The sequence below is a fragment of the Periplaneta americana genome, chromosome 17 (assembly GCF_040183065.1).
Source record: "Periplaneta americana isolate PAMFEO1 chromosome 17, P.americana_PAMFEO1_priV1, whole genome shotgun sequence".
Classification (NCBI taxonomy): Eukaryota; Metazoa; Arthropoda; class Insecta; order Blattodea; family Blattidae; genus Periplaneta; species Periplaneta americana.
The window spans coordinates 115,767,035-115,790,129 of NC_091133.1; the positions used below are offsets into that span (position 1 = coordinate 115,767,035).

A 23,095-nucleotide genomic window follows, 5' to 3' on the forward strand; every position below is an offset into this window, starting at 1 on the left:
AGTAAGTATTATTATTATTATTATTATTATTATTATTATTATTATTATTATTATTATTATTATTATTATTATTATTACAGCTGCATCGCTATTTTACCCTCTTTGGTGATATCTGGTATTAGCTGGCAACACTGAAGAGATGGCCAAATTAGCCTTTTTAGGACCCAAGCTTCAGACTCACTCTCTTGAAGAGCTAGGAGACGTGCAATGTCTTGTTCAGATTTGAAAGAAGAAATGAGTTTATCTAACATTTTTTGGGAAAAGATAACGTCCCACTGCTTTTGAAATTCAGGATGGGCAGGAGAATGAGTTATTTGTGAGGAAGTATACCAACTAGTCAGAGCATCACGCACATGACAGATTTCAGTTGCATCACTGTATAAAGGAAAGAGTGATTTGATGCAATGGAAAACTCCAAAGGCAGAAGAAAGAAAAGCAGGTATGCAAATGTCAGAAAGTTTCTGAATGCCCACACCACCAAATTTGATTGGAAGAGAGGCTTGAGTCCAACTAGTATCGGTAAAATATATATTTAGGATAATTTCCAAACTAGATCGAAAAAGAGCATCAGCTTTATGTAGGAAAGATGGAAGAAGCCATAAAGGAGTAGTACGCATAAAGTAAGTCATCTTAGGGATTAGAAAACAATTTTTAAGAAGATAATAAGAAATATGAGGATTTATTATTTTTAAACGATGGATGCAATATTGCAAAGAAATTAGTTTTTGTTCAGTGATGTGAGCGGCAGCTTCCAAAAAGATGGGAGATCCAAGAATTGTTAAAGTGGATTTTGACATTAGTAAAATACCTGGAGCAAAAAAGAGAAAACAGATTGATTAGACTTAGAACAAAAATAAATTTCACATTTAAAATTAATATACAAACCTTTTCTTTCTGGTGCTTGTGGGCCCACCAAATGTGATGGAACAGCAAAACGGACGTTCTTAGAATTTAATTCCTCCTGGTGAGTAATGATAGAGAGTTCCTGTTCTCTTAAAGACACAATTAACATACGAAACAACTCCCAGTCACCAAAATTCATTTGCAGAACCTGTGCATCAAACACATATAAATTAATAATTTAGACTAAACATTGCTACAAAGAAAATATTTAGTTGATATTTTGAAGTTCCTATTAATACTTTGTAAACTTAAAATATGATCTATAACTCAAAGTTGAAAAAGTTCCATTTACGAATAATATCTGAATCATTTAGTGAAACAAATACATGTCTGAATTCAACTACGTGTATTTCACGTAGAAAACAAAAGATGAACGAGAAGGATGTCCCCATGGAAATATCAGTTTTACCCAGAAGGGCACTAATGTTTCAACATATTTAGAAATCTAAACATTCACGGAATTCGAATGGTAAGAAGAAAGTTTTCTGAATTAAAATAACATGCTAACACAGGCATTTAACACAATAGCTTTTACTTCATTTCTTTTGATGTATACTTAACACTTGTTATCAAATACAAAACTTAAAACTTTTAAAGTGTTAAAATTATTAAAAAGGCGACTATCTTGTATGATGGATAGCTCCATTTCGAAACTGGTTTCTGTGTCTTTGTCAGTATCAGGTGAAGTACTACTACTTCAGCTCGTCTTGCTTCTAGTTTCGGTGTTTCATGTCATCTGTGATAGGGGTATGCTTTTTTGGTAGTCGTGGGGGTTGTTAGTATGTTGTATACTATTAGATTGAATAATGTGTGTGTACTGAATTGTAATTGAATATTAAGTAAATGTTGTGTATATGTTATTGTGTGTGTCCACACCTGTGGAGTAACGGTCAGCGCGTCTGGCTGCAAAACCAGGTGGCCCGGGTTCGAATCCCGGTCGGGGTAAGTTACCTGGTTGAGGTTTTTTCCGGGGTTTTCCCTCAACCCAATACAAGCAAATGCTGGGTAACTTTCGGTGCTGGACCCCGGACTCATTTCACCGGCATTATCACCTTCATTTCATTCAGACGCTAAATAACCTAGATGTTGATACAGCGTCGTAAAATAACCCAAAAAAAAAATGTTATTGTGTGGATGTAGATTTCAAATTATTCTAATACTACACATCACACCAAAAATAGGGTGATTAGATTCTCATCGATAGAAAAGAGGACACAAAGCTTCAAAAAGAAGGACACTGTTCGAAAAAGGAGGACAGACAATATGTACTTAGATTTTGGCTTAAGCCTATATTGTACTATAAATTACGTCTATATCTATTTTCTTACAAAATATTTACAGTACAGATTTAGGCTTATATCATACATAAAAAATAAAATAATTATGAAAACTTGATAATGATTTTACAAAGGGAACTACAGTATAAGTATTAAAGAGGACAGAAAATATTTATTTAGATTTAGGCTTAGGCCTATATTATACTTAAAATAATGTCAATATCTATTTTATTACAGCATACTTATAAGAAAACAATAATAAAAAATGATTTTACAGTTAACTACATATGAAAGCCAAGGGAACTATAATTATTATCAAAATACATAAAAAGGCCGCACAAAATGTGAATTTAATATTACTTTTTAAGTAAAGAGAGTTATGATTGTTGGCGAGAGTATATTCCATCGATGCTGCTGCCACCTAGACAGACAAATTACTTGAAAAAGGCGTTAAATCAGATAATTTCAAAATATCATGCATACAAGTTACGAAAAGGAGGGCATTTCTTGATTTTTTTTTTTAAATTTGCCCAGACCCCAGACAAAGGCCTAAAAAGGAGGACATGTCTGGACAAATGAGGACTCTGGTCACCCTAACCAAAAAGTCCACAATAATTAAACACGTGAGAACAATATGAAATCTACAAGCATACAATAACATAATATCCACAACATACGAGGGGGATCCAGGAAATAACGACCGTTCGCACATACCTGCCGTGCAGCTGACTCCCCTTCCTTGTTTGAAGGTCAACTGGCTTCCTTAACATGTGTTCTCATAATGTTGTGAGTACTGGTTGCAACAAGTCGCCATTGTGCATTTTGTGTTACTTCAAAATGAACGACGTGATTGATAATCCCGCCGACTGTGAGGTGAGGTGTGTGATTCGATTTTTGAATGCCCGACATTTGAAACCTGCAGAAATTTACCGGCAATTGAAAGAAGTGTATGGTGATACTGTAATGAATAAAAGAAATGTGAGAAAATGGTGCGAAATGTTCAACAATGGGCGAACAAATGTCCACGATGAAACTCGACCCGGACGTCCATCACTCATCACAGAAGACCTGAAGACTAAAGTGAACGACAGAATCTTGCAAGACAGGCGCACATCACTCGACGAATTGCATATTGCCTTTCCTGACATTTCTCGTTCTTTGCTTGGTGAAATTGTGTCGCAACATCTTGGCTACCACAAAATCTGTGCACAATGGGTTTCACGGCAACTGAGTGACCAACACAAAACTCAGAGAATGGTCTCAGCATTGACATTCTTGATGCGATATCACACAGCTGGAGACGCCTTTCTTGATCAAATTGTGACTGGTGTTGAGACCTGGGTGTCTCACAACACCCCAGAGACCAAGCACCAATCACGTCAGTGGCATCATCCCTCATCACCCAAGAAACCGAGAAAATTCAAACAGACTCTCTCAACACAAAAAGTCATGGCTACTGTCTTTTGGGATCGCAAAGGTGTTCTTTTACTGGATTTCATGCCAAAAGGCACTACGATCAATGCAAATCGTTATTGTGAGACTTTACGAAAACTACGGCGAGCCATCCAAAACAAGAGGTGAGGAATGCTTTCGAAAGGAGTTGTGCTTCTTCACGACAACACCCTCCCGCACACTGCTGCTTCAACTCGAGAATTGATGGATCAATTCGGTTGGGAAATCTTTGATCATCCGCCCTATAATCCAGACCTTGCTCCTAGCGATTTTCACCTTTTCACTAAGTTGAAAGACTTTCTGGGTGGTATGCGTTTTGGAAGTGATGAAGAGTTGAAGAAGACAGTGAACACCTGGCTTAATGAACTGGCGACAGAGGAATATAACACGGGAATTCTAAAGCTAGTGAACAGATAGACAAATTTTTAAATGTAGGTGGTGATTATGTAGAGAAGTAAAGGAAGCTTCAGTTATGTAACAGACTTTGTTTTTTCAAATAAATATATATTTTTTAATTATTACAACAAAACGGTCGTTATTTCCTGGATCCCCCTCGTACTAACACTTAATATTCAATTACAATTTAGTACACACTTATGATGGGGTATGATTTGAACACTTGTGATTTTGTTGCTGCGATAGGTTTGTCACTGGTTCCAACTGTGACTAGGCTATAGTTTCAAAATCATAGCTCTGAGAAATTACCATCTCAGACCGATAAATGGTTCATAGCAATGTGACTGATGTATGTACAGTTTCAGTGTTTACACAACAGCAAGACATTAATTTGAAGGACAACATATCTGGCATCCAATTAATTATCGTCACACTCTAGACTAGAGATCAATATCGGCAACTCTTTGATACTGAAGCTGCAATTTGCTTGCTATATTCTGCCATGAATAACTCACCTTTGTAAACATTCTTGGGCCACACATCGCGATAACAGGTCAGAGTACTCGGAATGTGTTTTGTTTTTAAAATACTCATCACACTAATCAGTGTTGTAAGACACTGCACTGAAATATCAATTTGATCCAGCAGAAAAGCGATAAACATAATCATTTGTAGGCTTGTGATGGGAAACATTGAAATATTTTGATTAAATACAGTGCTAATTTATAGCGCATACTGCTAAAGGGGATTAATTTAGAAGAATTTAACCTTCATTACTTCTTCTTCTTCTTCTTCTTCTTCAACTTCCCTAATATACCACTATCGTGGTGTTAGGGGATTTCCTCAGATCCATCTACTATATTGTACTCTATCTTCTGTCAGTCTATTTAACTTGCTCCATGTCTTTCCTCTCTTAGATGCTATTCGTTTACCTTCATTACCGATTTCTATAAAATCTAAATAATCGAATGTTATGGAATATGTTAAAGAGAAGACTGAATACATCACTGGTCACCAGTTAGAAGTAATGGTTTGGGTCTCAAAACGAAGATTTGTGTTCGGTACATTACGGGCTGTACTATGCCTTTTGATTGTAATGTTCGGATTAATTCCGGTTTGTTCTGATATAAATTTGCCTTTCAAAGGACAGTTATATTCCTTAATTTTGTAAAATGGCCATGAATTGAAAACCCAGACAAGCTGGGACTTGCAGCAATAAGAAACTTCCACATTAAGACTGATGATGACATTACCCTTGAAAAATGGCATATATTGCCATCTTAAATGAATGATTCTGTGAATGTCAGGCTGTTACAACATTTGCAATTGCCAAGAATTATCCAGACACAAAAATCATACTGTGACAAAACCGCTATTATCTGTCACAGCAATTTTTCCAGAGATGTGACGGCAAAATGCTATCACACCCCACCTCCGGTACACACGTAATATTCGATGTAATAATACATAACATACAAACAGCCACCCCCACCACAAACGACAGAAAACAACGAAACTAGCAGCAAGACGAGCTGATATAGTAGTAGTTCACCAGACATTGACAAAGAAAGCAGTGTCAAAACGATGCCTTTATGTTAATACTTTTAATGTCTTATAGCTTTTACTTCTTTAATTTTCATATTTTTGGTGCCATATTACACGCACAGTGCTTAACATACTGCATGTAATTTATTTCACTAAACTTTTACTTAATTTTAGTTAGAATTTGTGTAAATATTTCAATAGCATAAGCACAAAAGTTCAACAATTATCTTATTCTCCATTAGTGCTCCTGTACAGATATGCAATCAATTGATTATACGTACTCTTTTAAGGTCATCCAAATCACAATGCAACAGTACTCTTCCATTTATGTTGTTCTCTTTGATAACGCTCGTATAACTGGGCATGAATGATGAACTCATATCATCAATTTTCGTAAGGAGCTCACAAACACCCTCTACGCTCAAACTGGACAATTTTGTTTCTAATATATCTGGCTGTAAAAAAAGAAGAAATATATATATTACATATAAAGCACAATGGATTAGGATTACAGAATTCTTACACTACTCACAAGTAACCAAATTTCTGCCAAAATGCATAGAAGTTATTAAATAGATACATATATATCTATACATGTTGTGTATATAAATAATACAAGTACATAAACGGATTTGGCGGCTGGGTAGCTCAGTTGGTAGAGCAGCTGGCTACGGACTGGAAGGTCCAGGGTTCGATCCCGAGTGGTGATGGGATTTTTCTCGTTGCCAAACTTTCAAAACGGCCTCCTATAAAATTGAGTACCGGGTCTTTCCCGGGGGTAAAAGGCGGTCAGAGCGTGGTGCCGACCTCACCACATTATTCTAGTCCCGAGGTCATGGAAAGCATGGAGCTCTACCTCCATGCCCCCCAAGTGCCTTCATGGCATGTGACGGGATACCTTTTTTTACATAAACGGATTTATACAGGATGAAAGTAAAATAATCCTGCAGCTTAAAAGGAACGATAGGGTACACTTAAATGAATATAAAACCTATATTACGTTTTGTGATTAAATATACGGTTATTAGAAAATTAAGTTTCAAGTTTCAGCAGTCTGGCAACATCGTCACTAACATACTTCTCTTTCTTCTAGTAATACAGAAGTAAGAGGCCAACGAACTCAGGTATATTTGTCTTAGTGAATTACCTCTCACCTCTCTCTCTCTGGCTACAATGTTGCAAGATGATCACATTGTTCAGTGGTTTGAAATTAGTGGCTTTTAAATTAAATTTACACGAAAACCGTCTAAACTATTGAAATACGCCAGAGGGATAAATGATTCTTTATTAGATTTTATATTGATATGGACAAAAATCACGATTCTGCTCACTATAGTTACCGAATAAGAGGGTGTTAAACATTAGGAAAAAAACATTTTTTTCTGAGAAAACTATGAACTTTCTACAAATATGGTACAGTAGAACCTCTATTATCCGTGGTAATCAAGGGGGTGGACTGAACGGTTAATCGAAAAAATCGGATAATCCGTACCATAAACTATTTTCGTAAATTAAGTGGATAATATTTGCACTTTTTATAGGCCTATTTCCTTCATGATCTATTGTTTAACACGCTAGGTAGTGAATCAGTATTTCTCTCATTTAAGTCTGGTTATCAACGACGGGTTTTTAAGGGGCAAGAAAATTCCGTGTAATTGATGTCAGTGGAAAGATAGGAATAGTAGAGGTCTCGTGTTGTAGATTTACGAACTTTTTATTTTTATTAAATCTCGCACAATTGTAACATCAATCTCGTATTCTGATGCGAGATGAGACACAGCTTCTCTTTCCTCAAACAACTAAATTATTTGCACTTTTTTCGGTTCTTAGCACAACACGTTTTCTTTTGTTGCTCAGGGAATATATTTTATATACAGTAGAAGTTGTACAGTATGGCGACTCGAACAGTAGACCATACTATGTAAGTGTCAAGGCTTGTAATAAGACTCTCTAGAAAAAAATACGTACTGGTACTAATATAACGTACAGTAGTATTACTTCATATGTTTATGTAACGAAAAAAAAAAAAAGGAGAGAGAGAAAGACAGTCGGATAATCCAGCAATCGGTTAATAGGGTGACGGATAATCGGGGTTTTACTGTATTACACTTTTTTATTACATACAACATGGGCTATTTGCTCTGAAAATCTGCAGGTTTATTTCAGTTCCACCCTGTATAAATGAAAAGTTAGAAGCTGAATTATTTAAACAAGGAATATCTGGAATACTGCAGAATACTACACATAATTAAGACCAATTACCGGCAGAGCAGTGACTGCAGAAAGATGAGGATAAGTGGTTGATTGTTGCCTGGTCATGGCGCCCAAAGGATCCTGCATACCCATCCAAGCCTGAGGCCATCCCACCATCGAATTTTGTGAATAGAGCATACTGGGCCCTTGTACGGATGGAGTTCGGTTTAAAGGCCTCTGAAACAAACACATAAATAAAATAAGTCAGAACACAGTGTCAATTCTCTAATGTGCACAATTCTATACTTTTATGGCCAGTTTGTCCAAGTAATGTTTAATTTTGCTTAACGAATGTTAAATTAACAGTCTGTTTATTTTTAACGCTTTGTTAATGTACTTTCCATTTGTTCAACATAATTTTGTTTAAGATAACCAACACTTAACTATAACATCTGCTAGCACTATTTTAACTACTCAACAGCAGTTGGTAATGATTCTACACATGTAAGACAATTTTGATTGGCCAAAATTAATCTTTAAATTCTATATTATACAGTGAGTCATGAAACTTGCATAAAATGACAACCTGTTACAGTAGGTCACGCTCCAAAAACAAACAGTTGACAAATGAAAGTAGTAGGTGACGTGCTGAATAATAATTACAAAGTAAGGTTATATTTCCTCATTGCTATTATGGATACGAAATACGAAAGAAATAAAATAACACTGATGTATTTAAGCAGTCCAAAGTATTTTTTAAATGTTATATTACCAGTCATATGCTAAACATCCCCTACAGAGAGACACAAAATATTAATTTCGCAACTTCTGTTCGAACAGTTGTGGAGACATCGGCCATATTTAACTAACTGTTAAACAAGTTAACTGCCCGAAATCCTGTATTTAAAATTAACAAACTGTTAACAATCTGTTAAACCAAACTGTGTTGAAAACATACAATTTTATTAATTAACAAACTGTTTAGAGTTTAACTGTCGTTAAATTTTCTAACAATACTTGAAAAAACTGGCCATTACTCTTATTTAATTTACATCTATAACAATCAAAGAAATCATATGCGTTCTGTTGAGAATATAGCCATCTATTTTGTTAACAGAAAATAATATAGCATTTAGTCATTGTTGAAACTGCTTTTGAATATTGTTGGAGTAAAATTTATCCCAACGCTTGTGCTGAAGAGTCAAAAAAACTTTATATGGTATACCTGTCTCCTAATGAGTGAAGGTTTGTGTCCTGTCCAAGGATTCGAGGCACTATGATTTCCCCAATGCTGAGTTTGTGGTGCTACCATTGGTGGTGCAGGAGGAGGGGATGCTGCAAACTGAGAACCCATCATGACTGGTCCAGATTCATCTAACGTTTGCTGCTCCTCTGAAATTTTTAGTAAAATACAATGCGACTTTTATTATATTGGTACCACTGCTTTTATATATACTAATTAAGTGTTAGAGTTAGAATATTATGGTTCTGGATAAGGAATAGCGCAGACAGGAACAAGTATTACTCTACTTTAAGATTCGTTTCAACAGTAACAAAAAAACAAAGACAAACAGTTCGGCAGACAGTATAAAGGTACGGTCACACGTCGCTACTTTTGCTGTGCAACTTTTGCACTGCAGCTGCAAAAGTTGCGTGTTGTGTTCACACGTAAGCCAAAAGTAGCACGCTGCATGCTACTTTTCGTGCTGCGCAACCCGAGTGCTGCAAAAGTTGCAACTGGAGGTTGCGAGTCTGTTCACACACAAGGTGCTACTTTTGCAGCTGCAGTCATGCTGCAGGTTTCCATTTCCGTGTTGACTTCTCAATATACATTTTGTGGTTATGTTCGCATTATTAAGAAACTCATGCGAAAGCTTCCTATCTATTATTTGCTTTTCTGTCCTAGCTAGTATTCAGAAATTGGCATTATTTTTACCATAAAATCGCCTATATACTTAAATGATAACCAACAGCACATTCACGTAATCAATGTTGGCAACCCTCCTGTTTGAAACTACGCTACGGAAAATTAAAAAAAATTAATTATATCGTCAGCAATTATCCTCAGACTATATTGTGCATTTAATAACTGTTACAAATAATTTATTTTCATCACATCTAACATTAAAATATATCAAAACAATAAAAGTATCATTGGCACATTTGGGTGGCAACATTGGTTGCAACCACAGCAAAACTTTCAACAAAACCGATATCAAAAATGCTGCGGCTGCAACCCTGAGAACCCTGTTCACACGTCGCTACTTTTAAGCTGCGCGCAGCATGGAAAAGTAGCGAGCAGCAGGTTCGGCAGCAGCTACTTTTCGAGTTGCACCGTTGTTCACATGTCGCAGTACGAGAGTTGCGCAGTTTTTTGTACTGCAAAGGGATGGTCGGGGGGTGAGTATACAACACTAAAGTTGCATTGTTGTTGTTGTTGTTTAATCAACTGCCCGAAAACAGGTTTGAACCTCGTAAGTAACACCAATAAGGATTACTCATGAGGCAACCAGGTCAGGAGATAATGGGGTAGCGTGGCCAGTTCTTTCCCCCCTCCAATGCATACAACGCCGATTAACTACATATTCCACTAATCAGACTTCAAATGCATACAAACAAGTGTTCATCTGACACGTATCGTCAAGTGAGATGTACTGCCTGATGATATATATATCAGCCAGAACCTCATATAGTATTATATTTAATTTAACTATTCTACTGGTTAAGAGCAGAGCTTCTAAATAAGCAAGGAATTTAATACTCATGAACAGCGACTCATAAAGCTCAATCAGAGATAGAGATGCCATATTTCTCTAAGGTTAAGCAGTTTCATTGCTAACAATATCATCATCTTATCTCGTCCTAAGGCAGAAAGTCACAGATGACTAATTTCTATCTACTATGCATATACTGTAATAATAACAGCTGTTGTTACAAGCAACATATTGATGTTTTGCTTTTAGATAATTTGCACAATATATCGGTAATATATTGACATACTATTACGTAAGCTAGCTTCCAATAGTTGCTGTACTACATTATTATGTAAATATGTATGTATTCAGTTACTTATGTGCACTCCAAGAATCAATAAAGAAAAGTGTCCCTGAATAAAGCAAAGATGTCAAAAAAATACCAACTCTTCAAGATTTCGGTGGGTTAGAAATTGTCATATTAATAGATCGTGCACCAATACAGCTGTAACAAAGTAATCTTCATTTCTGTTACTTGAGGAATCAAAATCCGTAAAAGTCTTTTCTGAAAATCAATGGAAAGAGCAAGAAATTATAATAAATTTTTACTGCGTAACTTATGTTTGAAAAGTGATATACGGGTATAAATAATTTTACTTTCGTTCTCTTTCAATGTTTGCTGTTTGTAACTGTTATGATAAAAATCAGTTTTTCAATGGAATATATATATATACAAATAAATACACATCAGATAATCATACGATGAATACAAGTTATTCTTATAGCCTAAATATTTACACGTGAATAAATTCTATTTGATTTCGAACTATAAAAAATCAAAAGTAATTTTTTGATAAACGGACATATTTAAAACATTGATGATTTTTTTATTAATGAAAATATCCAAACTAATACTCTTATTAACTTACCTTTGATAACCTTTTTAATATAAGGATCCAAGTTGATGGTGAATGGCAAGAAAATCTTCAGGTCACTAACTAATAAACTATTCCGATGGAATGTTAAGAATATGTCAAATTTCCGCTCATCACGATCAAGTTCCAATAGAGGCTCCACATCTTTCAGTACAGGAATCTGGGGACGAACTCTGAAAGCAAATGAAATTATTGTTATTGTATAAAATAAAAATATCAAGGCATTCAATAAGTAATGGCAACAATGCTGTAAATCAGCGTTGCTAGAATCTTTTAGTACATTCTAGAGGAGTGATTATTGCATAAATGTGGAATATTAAAAGTCTTTAAGTAACCATATTTTGTGAATACAGGGACTGTTTGATTTGTATTAAGTAATACCACCCTAAAAATGTTCATTACGTGAGAAAAAAGATGCTTCATAAAAATGCAAGTTACAAGAAAAAAATGCAATCCAGTGCTGTATGGCATTACAAGAAGCTTGTAGGAGAGAAGTCCTACAATACCGAACTACTGCAAGATGAGTGGAAGCGAGACATTCGCTTGCAAACAAGAGTTGACATCCAATGAGCTTTAGATTGATCAGTAAGAGAGATGTCCAGAAATGATGCTGCAAATGATGTCTGTCGTCTTGCAAGGATTTGCCAACATATTACTGCCATGGCAGGGGACTATATTTGAAGTATGTAATGCCAAAAGTAACAAAAATAAATTTAGTGTGAAAGAATAACTATGTTGCCATTACTTTTCGAATGCCCTAGTATATAAAATTATATGATTTCTTAAGAGCTTAGTTATTTACTACAATAATATGAATTTGTCTGCAAAATTTCAACAGTTAATGCAGATAACTTATATGTGAACTAATACAAATCTGTTGATTGTTTTCGAATGAATATTGAGTTTGAATATATGAGTATACTAGCCGTACCTGTGTGCTCCGCCGCACCCGTTAGAAATAAATATAAAGTAATTACATAATTAAAATAGGACATTTGATCCAGGGAACATTCGTGTTTGATAGAAGGATATATCGTTTAGTATGTTACTTAATTTAAATTGTATTAAAAAAATTAAAATGCGATCATTTTGATCCAGAGACCACTCATTCGGAATTATTTTAGGAAATATAGGAAACGAATGTACAGGATAGCCTATCAAGTTTTCTGTGCATAAGAAGCTATTTTAATCTTACCTGTCCTCGATTCACTCAGAAGTTACTGTAATAACATTCTAGCATTATGTGCATCTAGAGAAACTACACTTTCCAGTGGTGAATTAATAATTAATTATACAAATCGGTTAATTTAGCTTCCGATATTACTTCATACAAACACAGAAACATTCTCTGTAGGCTATGTTTCATAGCTTTCGATTGTTGTTGTCCATGGCCCCTTATAGACGAAGTCATTTGTTTTTTATTTCATTACACCGCCTTACATGGCGTTGTTATTGTAATTTTGAAACTCATTTATCTCATTAAATATAGGTACTATCAACATTTTGCATAGAATAAAACTTATCGGAAATTATTTTTAAAGTAACTTTTGTTATGTAATATTTTTCATGAAAATTAATAATAAGGGAGATATTTCGATTTGCTTAATTCACGCCCCCTTATAACCCCCCTTTTAAATAAAATATTTTGAATGCCATATAGCCTAAATTCTAAGTTACAACGAATTTAATTTATATTCCAGTTTTCATATAAATTGGTTCAGCCATTATCGCGTGAAAAGGTAACAAACATCCAGACAGACAGACATACATACATACCAACAAAAATTTCAAAAAAGCGATTTTCGGTTTCAGGGCGGTTAATTATATATGTTAGGACCAATTATTTTTGGAAAATCGAAAATTACCTGAAAAATTTCAGCTAGAGATTTATTATTAGTATAGATGAAGGGTGACGGCTAAAACAATCATAGCCCCTTTTTCGTTGAAAAAAAGTTTGTAGCGACATTCTATAGCTTAATACAGACAAAGTGCAAGTATGATTAGATCTGGCTAAAAAAAAAAAGAGGTCATAGTAAATAAAGGGGAAAGATACGATGCTTTTAAGATTGGATTATAGACTTACAAACTTAAAACTGAAATTCTGACAAATTATCAAAATGTGATTCTGATCATTTTTAGCCGCCACCCTTCACATGTCTTAATGAAAGAAAAATGCAACGAAAATTATACATACTTGTCATACATAGTTTTCAACGAAGTATTGTCATCAAAAGTGTCCTCATACATATCATAATAAAGAATAATCCAGGACGTTCTGAATGGCCACTGTTCTGTAATGTTCACCCAGCTTGCCAAATGGTACCAATTGAAGTCAATTTGAAATGCCTTTAATAGACGACCTGAAATAGGAAATAAAACAGATTCTAGAGCATTCTCCAGTATTGTCTGGATATGATTCCCAGCAACTATTACCTTTTTCTTAAGAACCACTGAAAGGCGTATGCTTTAGAAACAGAGAGGTCATTATAACAGCTGCAGAGCAGTATTAAAAGCTTAGGGCAAAGTGACGCTGTGGGTGGCATCCATCACCTTCCAGAGGTGTGGTGACGGGTATGTGATATTGGAAGAAATTACTTTATGCTCGACCATGCCGAAATGTAGTAATTATACACTTGGTAGCAGTCCTTTAATGCATGTCATTAAAGTACACCTACTCATTAAAGTACAGGTCTTCAGCTAATGACAAGTCAGCTTACAGGTGTTCAGCCAATGACACGTCAGCTTTGTACCGTTATAAAACCGCAAGTATCGATTATTCTCGGATATGCAATCGAAAAAGAATTAGCGAAAAGTCACAGAGGCTGGAAATCCAATACTGTCACAGAAGGTTATGTTCTGTTACTATAATAATTAGCGTTAATTGTAAATAATATTCAAATAAATTCAATTTGTCATCTCGTTTTTCAATGTCGAATTCAATAATCAAGGTTATATCAAGTTTAACGGGATTACATCAAGGTCAATGACACTATTGTTCCTCGGAAAAAATCAATACTTTCGCGTCTGCGCACATCTCACAATTCACGACCTAGAACAAGGTCACTTCCGATCTTGTCAGATACAAATAAAATGTATACATCTGAATAATTTCAAGTTAGAAATATGGTCGAGCATAAAAAGACGTATGAAATTTGCCTATAATGGTAATTAAGACGCTCGTATGAATATTATGAAACTCGCTTGCGCTCATTTCATAAACATCCATACTTGCGTCTTAATTACTATCATTATAGGCTCGTTGCATAATGTACTATTTAAGAACTGTATTATAACCTACCTGTTACGTAAACAACATTCATAAGCCTTCTCATACTGCGAGGATTCACATCACTGAAGTAGTCATCAGTCAGCAGCATCTTGGTCAGATCGTGGGCTCCACCCACACGATTCAGGTTGCTACCCAAGCTGCTAGCAATACTTTCACTCAGTTTTAACTTTCGAGAGCCTTTCCTAGATGCTGGCTTTAGTTTCTCTGAGCTACTTAATCCAGACTCGGAAGACATTCTTCGTCCACCAGACACCTGCAAATATTATGGAGAGAAAAGATATTTCAATCCTCTGCCCTATGGAATATTTAGAGGAAGATCTCAACTAAGTAAAGTGAAATCTTATAAACCATACAAAAGGGGCTACATACTAAGTATTATTTGTTTCACTTTGTGCTCAAAAGATGGCCATGACATGCTTTATATCAGTTGGTAATGAAGAAAATCATGTGGCAGAGCAAGGAAAAACAACTTTAGAGGTTATATTCCCTGGCTACCTAGTTCAAAATAGAAAAATACTAAATTTAGTGAATAGGTTTAATGAAACGGGTTCTGTGAATAATGTAATGTGAATTAAGATAAGCAATACATCCAGCAGCTACTGTGTGGAGGGTGAGTACCGAATGTTATTAATGTAACATAGTATGTAAGTTTTAATCTGGCGAAGTGCTGTGAGTTTGTCAATGCAAGCAGCTGTGGTAGTGGGGGGAGGAAGGGACCTGCTGTTGGTTGGCGGACAGAAACATTGGGGAACGCAATCACTGAGAATAGGGGAGTAATAGAATTAATTGCACCTATTTATAAAAATGCGCATTCTAGCATTATCAATCTCAAAAATATTTATCAAGAGGTACAAAGTACACGGATATCAAGGAATCTGAAATACATCATATTACAAAATATCAATATGTTTAGAATGATAATGTTATCGAGAAAGTGATTTTCTGCTATGAATATCTGGTTATATCACGACTTTCTTTATGCATGCACAAAATTTTGCTTCTCGTATTTTCCAATATTTCTCCCCTATGCTACAAGCTTTATATTTGTATACTCTTCTCATATTAATATACAGAAGCTCCGTAGTTAAATTATGTCATCCATAAAATTTAGGCCTTAGTAACCCTTACGCAGCAAGATGACCCTTAAAGCATTTAGTTTCATCAGACAGTATTAGTTAACTCTAAAAAAAAAAAAAATACTGACTGAAGAATCTGAATTTCAATTCCTTCAATAGAAACCCTCAAAATTCAACCACATTCACCAAAAACTAGTCAAAGGTGGACAGTACAATGGTTTAGTAAAAAAACTTGCAATATTTATTTTGAAGAATTATGATCCAATTCGTTTTAACTATCATGACTGAAGGCAGCCAAACATGCACACACCTCACAAAGTAATTAGTTCAGAGGACTTCAATCTTCCCATGACAACTGTGCAGAGTACAGTTGTCATGGATCAAAAGTCACTTTCCCCAAACACTTCCTTACATTTAATTACATTCAATTTACATTTGACTACACATTCCTTTACAGATTTTGTTCAAAATGGAGGCCCTGTTTCTCGATACACAATTCACAATGTTTAGACACTGATTTACAGATGGCAGAACATAACTGATGATTTTCAGGATGACTGTTCGATCATCTGTCGCAATTGATGCAGATTCTGGGGTTTCTGAGCAAAAACATCATTTTTCAGGATACCCCACAGCAAAAAATTACATGGTGTCAGGTCGCATGATCTGGGTGGCCATTTTGTTGTGCCACGACGGCCAATCCATTCATGGAATTGCTGGTTCAAGAAGTACTTCCAGCGAATAGGGATAATATAGAATGGACACTGAGCGAATTTTCCTGTGTTTTGTTTCTCTGTGTGCCAGCGTTTAGTTCCATTTTCAAGCGCTAGAGGTTAGTGTAATCGAGCATACGCTAAGATAATAATTGAGTATAGAGTTGAGACACAGGATCCAAACATCGCCTACCTTATTGCATAATCCAGTAACGCTTTGCTTCAAATAAAATAATATAATACATTATAAAATTAAGTATCGAATTCGTTTAATATTTGTTTATAATATAATATATGTCTATGGTTTTACTTCTCGTAAGAGTTTTGTTTTTCCATTTTCACTGCTATCAAATCATTACATATTTTAATTGTTGTTGGGGTCAACGTCTCAACTCTCATTATAAAGGAACTCTAGAGTCTAGTCAGTACAGTTAATGACGGATTTATTATTTTATGGATCCAATTTATTTTATTTGAGTACATAATGTACCTAGATGTATTAATTATATGTGTTATATTTCCGCTGTGTCGACTGCTAGCTGGTGTGATGTCAGCGCCAACTCTAGGGAGAAAGCAGAATCTCACGCTTTAGCTGGCTTGAAGGTCATTGAAATCAGTCCGGCTACATCAGAGGTACCGACGCAAAGTGTCCATTCTTTATAATCCCTATTCGCTGGTCTCTCACTCCTACATCAAAATGAGGTAATGCTCCATCCTGTTGCCATATTAACTGGATTTCGGCAAAACGAGGGCTGTTTTCAAGACATGACATCAGAAAAACAGTTGACACAAGAACATGGTGTCAACCCATCCCTTATTACCCCAGCTATTCGTTTATTCAAGTTATGACATCTGTATATGTGTACAAGTATGAAACATAAGAACGAATATTGGGGAAAGTGACTTTTGAGCCACTTTGTATTTAGAGTATGGTAAAATAAAATAATAAATAATCGTGATTTTGCATTCTAATATAAATTTTATCACAGACAATTCAGTCTGCCTCCCTAGCAAAAGCAACGAACTTACTGAAGACAGAGCACATGTTGCTGCCAAGCTGACGCTCTCTTCATTCTCATTCCACGATGCAGCAGTTGATGTAGCCGTGCTTTTTCTATGATACTGAGCTGTCTGCTGGGCGACTTTTACTTTGCGTAAACCAGAATTCTGCAGGTAGAATGGGAGATGAACCATATTGCGTAAATAATCATGACCACCAATATTGGATTCACTGAACAGACGACGACTGTTCACTTCCACAGCCTGCAATAGAACAACAAATTTCACAATCCAGTTCCAACAAATTACAAAAGGACTATTCTTTAAATATAATGACATAAGTTAGGACCCAACAGGAAATATTTTTTAAAGGATTTTCAAATAAAAAGAAAACATGTTAACACATTTTCCCACGAATTTTAAGTGCAAGAGGGGGGGGGGGAGGAAATGCTTTAAACAACGCTTCATTACATATATGATATGATATATATTTCGTCACAGGATTTCTTACATGTAATGGTGGACCTCACATTTTCACGTAATTCATTACATTATGAAAAATTATTATATACTATACTATGTTTTTTTATACAGAAGAAAACTTCCCGTTGTTGAGTTCAATCATTAGGGTGAACCTTGCCAATTAGTAACAAGAGCAGTTGGGTGTATACTATTTACTACCGCATACCTGTTTGACGGGATGTTCCTACAAAACATTAACGTACTTTGTTATCCTCCCTCAGTCTAGGTCTACTTGTAACCTAATTAAGTTCAGTTTTTAAACAATTACTTTTCATTCAAGATGATGGGCATTGTGATTGGTGTGCTTAGTGATTACTTTCTATTTAATAGGTGATAAAGGACATTACATACACTCTAATACTAAGGAAGTTGTGTGTTTTGTTTACATGTATTATATGTAGAGCGAATATGACACTGCAAGGAATGGAGGACAATTTGCATTAGTCATGTTTTGAAGAGAATAATTAGAGAGACGGGTGTGTCTAAAATTGCGGTATATAATTATACGAAAGGAAGTTAATCGGGAGAAGAGCATAAAAACCCTTTAAAAAAACGTATTCTCGACTCCCCTATTGTTATGTATAACATTTGAGAACTCGAACAACTTAGGCTATTATCATAATTTTCCTTTGGTGTGTGTACCTAATAAAAATTGTTGTCTTCATTGTTATTTTGTTATAATAATAATAATAATAATAATAATAATAATAATAATAATAATAATAATAATAATAATTTTTATTATTGGACACACTTAGTCATGAAACTTTATTGTGAAATATAACTAAAGCATACATTTTGAGGACGATTATATTGATAAAGAATTTGACCAACATATAAATGAAAGGACACACACACGCACGCACACACACACACACGCACGCACGCACACCCACACACACACACACACACTAAACGATATAAACTGCCAAAATTATATAGGCAGTACATATCAGACTACTGAACAAAATATCTAGTGAAATTTATTTAATTCTTACAATTTTATTTTTAATTTGCAAAATACCATGTTTTTAAGATTGATAGTAGTTTCATTATTTGTCTACATTTCGACTGAACGTAAATATTATTGCCAATGACCCAACACCCACCACATACCAATTCACAACAGAGTAACATATCGGGCAAAGTAGCCTAAATAATGACCGTCTATTCTCTTTTCCAAAAAAGTTAGACTCACAAAACACATTTTTTTTCTGGGAAAACTAGATAGTTACAGTAAAACAACATTTGACTTTTTTCTTCGGTTATTTATGCTCTACCACCAGTATTTTTGGCAGTTTATATCGTTTACACCCTATATGGTGTATATATAAAACGGAAATAGGTGTTTTCTCGAAAAAAAAAAATGACCAAAATTTTACTCATATCTTGGGATATTTCTGCTTATATTTATTTCTCGCATAATAAAATTATCCATAATTATTCTACCACACTATCATCTTCACTATAACAGAAAACAGTGTAACTCCAGTATATTTCTTGGTATCCAAAGAACACCAATTTTGACACTTCAGCTATGAGACTAAATAACTAAAGAGGGCTATAAATTTATTATCAAACAAGTTAGTATTTCTATCATAACAAAGAATTTACAGTAATTATTGGTAAGCTAAATAGAAATAAACACTAACATATTTCTTCTTCTCTTGCAGCACCTCTGCAGAGCAAATGCACAAAGAGAAAAACAGAAAACATAGCTCTAACTCAACAACTAAGTTGCATTTAAATTATTATTCTTTAATTTTGACATTAACTCATAGGAAACGTGTCAAACAATATTAAAATGCATGATGATTTTCATAACATGATAAAAATACTGAAGTATTATATCAATGTGAAACATTAATAATTACTTTTCATTTTGTATGCTTTTCCTACAAAATGGCTGCCAATGTTCAGAACATATTTGTAAATGAAAGCTTCAACCACTGATATGTAACTGCATTTGTTATTTCCTTAATGTAAGAAGACGGACTAAAATAGATGTTTGATCTACAAATGCACTTGAAGAATTCTTAATATGACATGACAGAAATATTTAAAGATTTACATAGTTCATTTGTAATAGTCCTTTAAATAGCAAACACAAAAATCATCTCAAAGTTGAAATGCTCTTAAACAATATACCATTCTAAGAGAGATTGTATTCACATAATAGGTTTGTATGTATTCAACTACTCACCTACTTTTCTCTGGGCTTGTCTTCTTTTCTGGCACCAATACGACTTACAATTGTAACTTCCAATTTATTTCATTTAACGTACCGTAATGATTTTTATTTTTTAACATACTTATTTGTACTGGTACGTGAAAAACAAAGAAACTTGAAACTAATATAACATTTAAAATGTATCAATTCAGCAAAAGAATGAATAGTATAACACTCAATGTTGATATCATCTAAAAGTGGATAATGCTTATATCATGTAGGAGATATGAGCAAAATAAGGCCGAGTAAACCATACAGTACACATTCTATATTGAGACTGATGCCTTAACAGAACTGAGGGTCTAACATCTTGGATTTCATTTTTCAAACGTCAGAAATTATGGGTAAAATATCGTAAAATTATAAACAAAAAATTACTGTACTTCAGCTGGTTTAATATTAGGTTAAAAGATAGGGAATCTGTTAACAATCCAGGAAATAGATGCAGCACAAAGGTAATTAGGGTACAAATATGCTATAATAGGATTTAATATTTTAAGAATGAGAAGTAGGGTATAGAAGCAAATACACTTCAACATTAAGCAGGGAACGAAATTAAGCTTGACAAAATACATTACGTTTTAAAAAATTTAAATAATGGAAGAAACAAATGAAATATAGATAGGTAACATAAAGTTAATGTAATAAAATTTTACAATATAGGATCTGCAAATAAATCATACGAGACAGTTTACCTTTTTCTAAACTGAAAATTTCGCTTTGAGTGTGTTTTTCAGTGCACTTATTTTAACATGAAATTCAATAAATGTATGGAGTAGTAATAACACCAAAAACAGAAACTTCATTGAAGTGATTATTATTATTAATGGATATTTGATCACAAAAAAAAAAATAGTTTATGATTTTGACTACATAGGAGAAATCTTTTCTAGCTTGTGATGTTCATTACATGACAGAAAGCATATTTATACATAACATATGGCTGACGGGAGCATTTAGTATCTTCTAGCACTAGCATATTGCCCTAACTTCTATAATACATTTTTAATTATGTATGTTTACACTATAAAACAACACTACTTTTTTTGTAATGCACAGGTGTATTATCAATAAAAGGCTCTCGGATAATTTGAGAGTAGTATATTTCATAATTGAATACCTCCCCAGAATAATGTTGCATAATCCATTTTTAACAAATGTGAGCTAAACGCAAAAAAAAAAAAAAAATTGCATATTCTGTGCCTGTTAGAGCTGTAATGTCAGAATACCGAATTATTAAGTGTGGGAGATATTATAAGGTTCTGAAGTTCGCAGTCCCTAAAATAATGTTGCATATGATGAGAAACATGGTGGACATTAAGTATACTATTTTCTTGCCATGCGACAGGAATTTCGCATTGACTGAAAAAAGAAAGTATGGCCCTGTATATGTTCCTCAACTTTGCAAACATGTTGTCGAGTCAGCAAGCCCAGGTAACTCATTTGTTATTAAGGAAATGGATGGAACACATTTTCTAGATTTTTCGTTTCTGAAGTAAAATCTAAAGAAAAATGCAGATTGCAAAATTACATCAGGAATGTGTCTCCAAATATCTTTAAACGACCCTACTGTCCTTCGATTACGAAAGGGACACAACGTGCTGGAACACTGGAGTGTGTTTGATACAACTGAACGTAAAAGGGGGGAAAGGTAATACGTAGGAACCACTCCAATCATTCCAGACGGAGTGACCAGCAGATGAAGATATTCTTACAATCACTAAGGAGGAGAAGGCTATCTGTTGGCCATGTGTGACTATTTGAACCCTCAGTATAGAGAATTCTACCACAGCTTAAAAATGTAAGGACACTGGTTTTTTGTAATGTGACTGCTAGGATAGCAAATTTGAATTATGTTTCAATGTAATTTACTTACTTACAAATGGCTTTTAAGGAACCCGGAGGTTCATTGCCGCCCTCACATAAGCCTCCCATCAGTCCCTATCCTATGCAAGATTAATCCAGTCTCTATCATCATATTCCACCACCCTCAAATCCATTTTAATATATCTTCCCATTTACGTCTCGGCCTCCCCAAAGGTCTTTTCCCCTCCGGTCTCCCAACTAACACACTATATGCATTTCTGGATTTGCCCATACGTGCTACATGCCCTGCCCATCTCAAACGTCTGAATTTAATGTTCCTAATTATGTCAGATGAAGAATACAATGTGTGTAGTTCCACGTTGTATAACTTTCTCCATTCTCCTGTAACTTCATCCCTCTTAGCCCCAAATATTTTCCTAAGAACCTTATTCTCAAACACCCTTAATCTCTGTTCCTTTCTCAAAGTGAGAGTCCAAGTTTCACAACCATACAGAACAACCGGTAATATAACTGTTTTATAAATTCTAACTTTCGCATTTTTTTGACAGCAGACTAGATGACAAAAGCTTCTCAACAGAATAATAACAGCCATTTTCCATATTTATTCTGCGTTTAATTTCCTCCCAAGTGTCATTTATATTTGTTACTGTTACTCCAACATATTTGAAATTTTCCACCTCTTCAAAGGATAAATCTCCAATTTTTATGTTTCCATTTCGTACAATATTCTGATCACGAGACATAATCATATACTTTGTCTTTTCAGGATTTACTTCCAAACCTATAGTTTTACTTGCTTCAAGAAAAAAATGTAATTTCGGTAAACAAAATTATTTATAATGTTATTTTATATTACTTAATACTGAATATTAATAATATATTGCAGACGTCTCAAGGCCAACGCATAAAAGTTGTTACACAGAGCAAATGTAGATAGCTTAATCAGCTGAAGAGATAAGCGCAATACCCGAATATAGCCGATCGCTGATTTATGTTACAAGCATGAGTGAGCTAAGTTGTAACTGTTGCGGGAGAAATTCCACAA

The 23,095-nt window shown here is 34.6% G+C and overlaps 1 protein-coding gene across 8 annotated transcripts in view; it reads right to left on the reverse strand.

Annotated features, from left to right (window-relative positions):
- The window catches only part of Arms (Ankyrin repeat-rich membrane spanning), a 240,880-nt gene that overhangs the window by 56,592 nt on the left and 161,193 nt on the right, over nt 1-23,095 (reverse strand). For all 8 annotated transcript variants that reach the window (XR_011330235.1, XM_069816810.1, XM_069816808.1 and 5 more), the window contains 8 exons: nt 17,502-17,735; nt 14,693-14,936; nt 13,589-13,754; nt 11,389-11,567; nt 8,992-9,158; nt 7,836-8,003; nt 5,855-6,028; nt 886-1,051 (listed from right to left, as the gene is read on the reverse strand). Coding sequence is in view for 7 of the 8 variants with exons in the window: in XM_069816810.1 (XP_069672911.1) it covers nt 886-1,051; nt 5,855-6,028; nt 7,836-8,003; nt 8,992-9,158; nt 11,389-11,567; nt 13,589-13,754; nt 14,693-14,936; nt 17,502-17,735 (1,498 nt within the window). In the remaining variant the exon portion in view is untranslated. The remainder of the gene's footprint in view (nt 1-885; nt 1,052-5,854; nt 6,029-7,835; nt 8,004-8,991; nt 9,159-11,388; nt 11,568-13,588; nt 13,755-14,692; nt 14,937-17,501; nt 17,736-23,095) is intronic.